The 7,475-nt window shown below is 37.2% G+C and overlaps 1 protein-coding gene across 2 annotated transcripts in view; it reads left to right on the forward strand.

Annotated features, from left to right (window-relative positions):
• Positions 1 to 6,864, forward strand: part of MAP3K7 (mitogen-activated protein kinase kinase kinase 7) — a 77,995-nt gene extending 71,131 nt beyond the window's left edge. For both annotated transcript variants that reach the window (XM_004580378.4, XM_004580379.3), the window contains 3 exons: positions 2,001 to 2,062; positions 2,768 to 2,883; positions 5,169 to 6,864. In XM_004580378.4, the coding sequence (XP_004580435.1) occupies positions 2,001 to 2,062; positions 2,768 to 2,883; positions 5,169 to 5,349 (359 nt within the window). In that variant the 3' untranslated portion in view covers positions 5,350 to 6,864. The remainder of the gene's footprint in view (positions 1 to 2,000; positions 2,063 to 2,767; positions 2,884 to 5,168) is intronic.
• The last annotated feature ends 611 nt before the right edge of the window (positions 6,865 to 7,475 follow it).

Genomic DNA, 7,475 nt, shown 5'->3' on the forward strand with positions numbered 1-7,475 from the left:
TTACAGAAAGCACAAGGAACTTGGTTTGAAACCGCTTTTGGGATAGGGATAGGGCTGGTCAGAAAAATGGAAAATTAAGTTTATTCCTTCCGCAACTTCAGAAAACATTTGTAGGAAACATTAGTGTGCCTTATAAGTTATACTGTGAGCCTTCAGACTATCTTAGCTTTTTATTGGATTGACCACAGTGTCCTGACCTTGCCTTTGTGCGTATTGAAAAGGGCTAAACGGCTCATTTCGTTAGTTAATTTTTTTCTATGTATCTTATATTTTCTCTACTACCATTGAGAAAACAGGCACTTTTATTTGTTTTAGATTTGTTTGTCTGAAAGGCAGAGTAATGCAATGAGAGACAAAGTGCTCTCACATCCGTAGGTTCACTCCCCAAATGGCTGTGATGGCAGGGTCTCGACCAGGTAGAAGCCAGGATTCCAGAGTTCCATCTGGGTCTCCCATAGGGGTACAAGGACCCAAGTACTTGGCACATCTTCTAAACAACTGTTTTTGAAATACGGAAGTTGTGAGACACAATTACTCTGTTTACTAAAGGAACTCTTCTACGTAAACACTGAGGTTGAGAAAAGCGCCATGTTATGGATCTCAGTCAACTTTTAGACTTTTTCATTGCTTTTGAAATATAAACAAAAGCTGTGTGTTTAGATAGTAGACTGGTTGTTTGAGTTAACCAGGTAACTATTTTTAATATGACAAAACAAACCTTTCTGTTTCCATATTGTTCATATGTGTAATATAATTACAATAGTATCTCTCATTTTCCATACTGATTCTTAGTAGGAGGGGCAAGACGGCAGTTCACATTTGATATTGAAAGTTGACCTAGAAAAGAATGTGTATCTTGGGCCCGGCACAGTAGCCTAGCAGCTAAAGTCCTCGCCTTGAACGCACCAGGATCCCATATGGGCGCTGGTTCGTATCCTGGCAGCCCCACTTCCCATCCAGCTCCCTGCTCGTGGCCTGGGAAAGCAGTCGAGGACGGCCCAAGTCCTTGGGACACTGCACCCGCGTGGGAGACCCGGAAGAGGTTCCTGGTTCCCGGTTTCGGATCGGCGCAGCACCGGCCGTTGCTGCTCACTTGGGGAGTGAATCAGCGGACGGAAGATCTTCCTCTCTGTCTCTCCTCCTCTCTGTATATCTGACTTTGTAATAAAAATAAATAAATCTTTAACAAAAAAAAAAAAGAATGTGTATTTTGCTTTCTCCTGTAATTTTAAAAGGAACACCTGTTTTCAGGGTTCACACAACCTTTTAGTAGATTTAGCATGATACAGAAATATTGGGGTCTGATCAGGTAAGATCAGATGAGACTAAATTAAGAATATAAAGGTCCAGGTGCCTACACTGTGATGTAGCAGGTTAAGTCTCAGACTACAGTACTGGCATCTCATGTGAGCACTGATTGAGGTCCCAGTACAGCTCTCTGCCGGTGAGCCTGGGCAAAGGTCCAAGTTTCTGGGTTCCTGCAACCCACATGGGAGAGCTGGAAGAAGCTCCTGGCTGTTCGTCTTGGCCTGGTCTAGCCCTGGTCATTGCAGCCATTTAGAAAGTTAACTAGCAGGTGGAAGAGTTCCCTGTATCTAACTCTGCTTTTCAAATGAATAAAAAAAGTTTTAAATATGTATGTTTTTATATGTGTGTGTATATATATTTAATGTGTGTATATAATGTATACACGTATATAGGACCTATATCACTGTTCTTAATCAAGTCGGAGCTTACAGTCTTTAATATATTGTATTCTCTTCGTTTATAGCCAACTTAAATTGCAAATAAGAGAATATAACTGAGTTGTAATAATGTAATTGGGTGTCCTCTTTTTGCCTTTAAAATTGAAAATTAGATTTTTTTTTATTTTCACTAGCAGTAACTTTCATGTCATTTCCTTTAACCAAGGGAAAAAACAATACCTCATGCATGATTTCTTGCTGGTTGTTTTTAATTGTGTGTAACAGAAATAAATAGACTACGTGCTTGAATTTCAGATACCAATGGTTCAGATAACTCCATCCCCATGGCCTATCTTACACTGGATCACCAACTGCAGGTAAAGGAGAACTTAGCAGTGAAAGTTCATTTTTATGCTCTTAGAGTTTGTCTTAAAGCTAACAGTTTTGTTCTTACCTATAAATTTATATTCATCTGTTTACACTTTTATTTGCCCTTCTATAAAATGTTCTGAAATCATATTCAAGCAAATAATTATTTTAGTTGACTCAGTCAGACTTAAAAATGACAGGATCAGATGCTCCTGCTGTAACAGTCATCCTAAATATACTTGTCTGTGGTCAAGGCTGCCAGGTTTTACATGTTCAGTTTTAGTGCATTAAAATATAAAATTCATAGACACACGCTCATTCCTATCTCATGCATTTTGTGATACGTTCGCAATACTCAGATGGCTGAAGATGCAAGTATGAACCCCGGTGCCACCTGTGATTCTGAGAGCTTGAACACCTTTGTTGTGACACACGTGGACAGCCTGAAATGTCATACCTGAGGCTAGGTGTGCTTATTCTAGACCTGCTTTTCTTTAACAGCTGAAGTGTTAATCAGTACACACAATTTAAATTCTGAATCAGCTCAAACCAAAGGAACCTGAGGTTTTCTAGAGTATATGTTAATAGCACTTAAACTTTTAAAAGATCATTGTTTTCATGCCATGAAAATATATCACATTCTTTCTACTTTCATCTTAGCAGATACTGAGATATGTTTTACTGTTGTTTTAACATTCCTGCTTTATTTTTAGCCTCTAGCACCATGCCCAAACTCCAAAGAATCTATGGCAGTGTTTGAACAGCATTGTAAAATGGCACAAGAATACATGAAAGTTCAAACAGAAATTGCATTGTTATTACAGAGAAAGTAAGTTGTCTTTTATGAATACAAATAACATTAATATTTTGAGCTTAAAATGTGTTAAGGTATAATATTACTTCATTACATGAAACTATAATTTTTACAGTTGCAAATTTATGTTCATATTTTCAAGTTTTAAGCACCATTTACAAGATTCAGTGCTTCCAATGGTGTCATTATGGTGGTGCTAAGGAAAATAAACTGGTAGTATACTCATATGTTTTATGTTCTCAAGAGTTTTAAAATCAAACACCATTTAGATTTGCTGTTATAAAGATTTATTGTTTCCTTTGGGCATAGGTAAAATAATTTGAGTTACTAGTATTCAGTTGTGTTTTGTCCTAGAAACATTTTTATAGATTTGGGTTTTTTTAAAGAATATATTTAGGATAATAGGATTGTTTGTTAAAAGGTCTTATTTTATACCCATTAGTTTGTGTCTAGGAAATTTTATACCTATACATATGCGAGCTAGAAAAACTACCTTTCTCCTGTTTTTAAGAAATCGAGTCCAGTTTCCACACTGTTGTGCATATAGTTGTTAGGAACTTCAGTTTTTCTAAAGTATGTCCCTCATGAAGCTTTATATTTATTAATCTTGTTTATGAGTGGTAGCTAAAATGACTTGCAAAAAAATCATGGCCACTGTATAAATGTATGTTCAATACTTTGGGACAGGAGTGGGGAACTTTTTTTCTGTTATGGGCCATTTGGGATATTTATAACTTTATTGATGAGCCCTACAGGATAATCAACTTAAAAGTTAGCCTGCTCTAAGTTTAGCAAAGTTCAGGTCCTGCTTGCAGTTGCCTTGGCACAGAGACCAAATGATTTCATGGCCCATGTATAGCCCACGACTAGGTGGCTCCCATCCCTGCTTTAGTGGTTTAGCACAGTAGTCAGGAAGCCCCTAGCGATACCAGCATCCTGTATCAGGATGGCTATGGATAGCCCACATATAGCCCACGACAGGATGCCTCCCAATACCAGCTTCCAGCTAGTGTGCACTCTGGAAGCCAGCAGATGAAGACTGAGACATTTGAATCCTATGGGAGAGCCTGACTGAGTTCTAGCACATGGATGATTACTCTCTGTTTCTCTACCTCTCTACCTCTCTACCTCTCTCTCTCTCTCTAACTTTCAAATTAAACAAAAATAAGCAAAATGATAATTCTTAAAAATAGCAAAATGTTTTCAGATTAAATATTTAAAATGAAAGATTATGATGTTGAAAGGTTTTTTTTTTTTATTAGTTACTCATTTTATCCAGTAACTTCACTGTAGGATTTAATACTGTCCCCTGGATAAAAATCACTTTTGTGTAACAGTCTATGAAACACTGAGGATTTGTTCTCAAAACATTGGCAAAGTTAGTTTGAAATTGATACTTTGTGTTGTGCTCACTTTTAAAATCAGAAAGTGTTTCAAGTTAGATACTATCGGTTTTAATGAGTTTGCAAATTCTAATGAGTTCTATTAGTTAGCCCAAAGCATTGTAGTTAAATAAAATTGTGACCAGAATATGAGTATGAGTGTATGAGTATAAAAATAGAATGTGAAAGGATGGTGTTGTGGCATTGCAGGGAGAGCTGCTGTCTACAGCACCAGCATCTCACATGGGTGCCAATTTTGGTCTTGGTTGTACCATTTACTATCCAGTTCCCCGCTCATGTGCCTGGAAAAGCAGTGTGGGACAGCCCGAGTGCTTTCACCCCTGCACTAATGTGGGAGACCAGGAGAAGGATGTTTCCGGCTTCGTCCTGGCCCAGCACCTGCTTTTGTGGCTGACCATTTTGGAAGAAATTAGTGGATAGAAGCACACGTGTGTGTGTGTGTGTGTGTGTGTGTGTGTGTGTGTGTGTGTGTGTCTTCGTGACTCTACCTTTCAAATACATAAATCTTTAAAAATAGAATATGAATAATAAGAAAAATCTCATTAAATTTTTTTCCTATAAACTTAAACAACTTTTCCCAGATACTTATTTCCTTTTAATACAAAAAGACACCAAGTGAAGTTGTCTGAAACTTCTATTTCACCATTTTGTCTGTTTCCTTGCTGACTGTCTGGGTCCATTGACTTATTGAATGGATCATGATGTTTGTGCCAATGTACAAGGGAAGTGGGTGTTAGCTTCCATCCTAGCCTGCCGTTACTTTTGAGTGGTGTACCTAAGATGCACAATGTTATACTCAGAATAGAAGTTTTCATTAATTGAACTTCCGGCATCAACTTTGAAGGTATGGATTTCTCCATCGTTCGTAATGCTTTATTATATGGTATTTGTTTTCAGGCAAGAACTAGTTGCAGAATTGGACCAGGACGAAAAGGACCAGCAAAATACATCTCGACTGGTACAGGAACATAAAAAGCTTTTAGATGAAAACAAAAGCCTTTCTACTTACTACCAGCAATGCAAAAAACAACTAGAGGTCATCAGAAGTCAGCAGCAAAAACGGCAAGGCACTTCATGACTCTCTGGGACTGCAACATTTTAAAATATGCAAGGACTTTTCTTCTAAAGAAAGAAAAACCCATATAATGACAGTTCATGAGTGTTAGCTTTTTGGCATGTTCTGAATGCCAGTACCTACATTTGCTGCCTTTGTTTTCATCATTTATTTTCCTTTTCTCAAGGTGGACATGCAATTCCACTGTTTCGTTGTATAATGTGTTGGCATCTGTGACTTGAATAAGCAGCAGTTCTCAACTTCAGAACCGATGCAGTGAAGTGGCCGTGTATGCATGCTCGTTGTGTGAAGGCTAGCCTAACAGAACAGGGGGTATCAAACTCGCTGCTGTGTGCAAGCATCGACCTTTTCCTATTAGAGGTGGAACCTCAAGGATAACTTTGTTCTTGTATCTCATCTCAAAGAACTAAAAATTATTTTTTTCCAAAAGGTGGTATATACCAAATTGAAGAACAGGGTATTATTAATCTAGAGTAATTAATGGTACATTACAGAAGTACAGATCATTTAGAGTGAAAGGCTTTGGTGCCAAGAGCCTTGGATCAGAACTGAACTTAACTCCATCTATAAAATACTTACAGGTAAGTAGAGGCTGCTGAATTTAATGAAAGCATTTTTTTCCACATTTCACTCAACTAAATTTTGTTTCTGATAAGTTGGACAAAGTGGATCTTTTTTAAGGCATAAAGATTTCTAATTCCGTGTGTTTATGTGTGTGTTGAAACTGTAAAGCTTTTATGACTCTGATATTAATCTCTCTTAAATTAAAGGACAAAAAAAACCATAATACATCTTAAATGACCATTCCTTCCTGCAGTGATTATTGGATTGTTTTTAACCACATATTTGGAAAAACTAGAAAGAAATGATGGAAAATGGCAATAACTGTTCCAGCTAAAAGCCTGGTTCTTCAGGTGGCTTTGTGCATCAACTGAAAAATAAGCCAAGAAAATGAGGAACAGTAAGGAAGTTACAGAAGTACATTTAAATTTATCAAGTATCTTGATTATTCTAGATATTGGGATAATTGATTTTTCCTTGCAAGTCCATTCTATCTTTGCTGTCTGTCAATTCTTTTAAGAAAATTCCAGTGTATATGAAGAGAATATTTATATTCTTAATAAGAACTTTGCTACCAACCTTCAAAATAACTTTAAAAAACATTATTGAAATAATAGCCCATGCAAGCTCTATTTTTTCAGTTGGTAGTCACTTTTTGATACTGTACAAAATGTGTTTTAAATAAGAGGGTCACAAATTTCATTTTTGTAGCATTAATGTTATATTAAAAGAAAGAAAATAAAAACATAATTACCCCAACTGTTAGAATTCTATATGATTGTATTGTAGATTTTGCTGTTTCAGATAAGCAAGTTGATCTAAGAAGTTATCAAAACTATTCCTAAAAATGCTAAAGCAGGTAACTTTTTCTTGCATTATTTCTTCCTCCTCCCCATGAGTTTTATAATGAATTCCTTATGTATACAAGCAATAAAAGTAAAGGACAGTTTGTACTAATTTGTGTCATGTTTAGCTTCTTCCAAGGCTTCTGGAAGCTGATTTGCATAATAGGAGGGAACTGTCATTCCCAAATAATTGAAATACCTTCCTGAAACTCTTACTGAGGTGAGCATATTTGTCATAATGAACTACATACAGTCGGCACAGAAAATACCTGTGGAGAAATGGGATCCAGCATTGCTGCTGATAGGTACATCTGGCACCTGCACCGGAAGGGTCCTCCTTGCCCTGACGCTCCTCTGTCTCAGACCTGAGATGGATGCCAAGACTTGACATCTCCCTAGCAGTTAGCATTGAGATGTCAGGTCTGAGTACTAGTCACTCATGTGTTGTTGTATCAGAGCACATTTAAAGAGAAAATGTTTTGTTTAAAGGGAAAATGTGTTGCACGTGCACTCGTAAGAATATCCAAGTAGATAAGTGGAAGACAAAAGTAGATTGTAGTTGTGCACCAAATGTGAAGAGCTGTTGAAGAGTTGCTTGTTTGTTTACAGTACCTTGACATTTTCAGTGCTGTGGATATTCTGGACCCTGGGTGCAATGCAGGCTTACGCTGGTTTTAAGTAGTTGCGTTGCAGTTTTAAGTCCTGATTATGCCTGGAACTGGG

This window comes from Ochotona princeps, chromosome 1, assembly GCF_030435755.1.
Source record: "Ochotona princeps isolate mOchPri1 chromosome 1, mOchPri1.hap1, whole genome shotgun sequence".
NCBI classification, from domain to species: Eukaryota; Metazoa; Chordata; class Mammalia; order Lagomorpha; family Ochotonidae; genus Ochotona; species Ochotona princeps.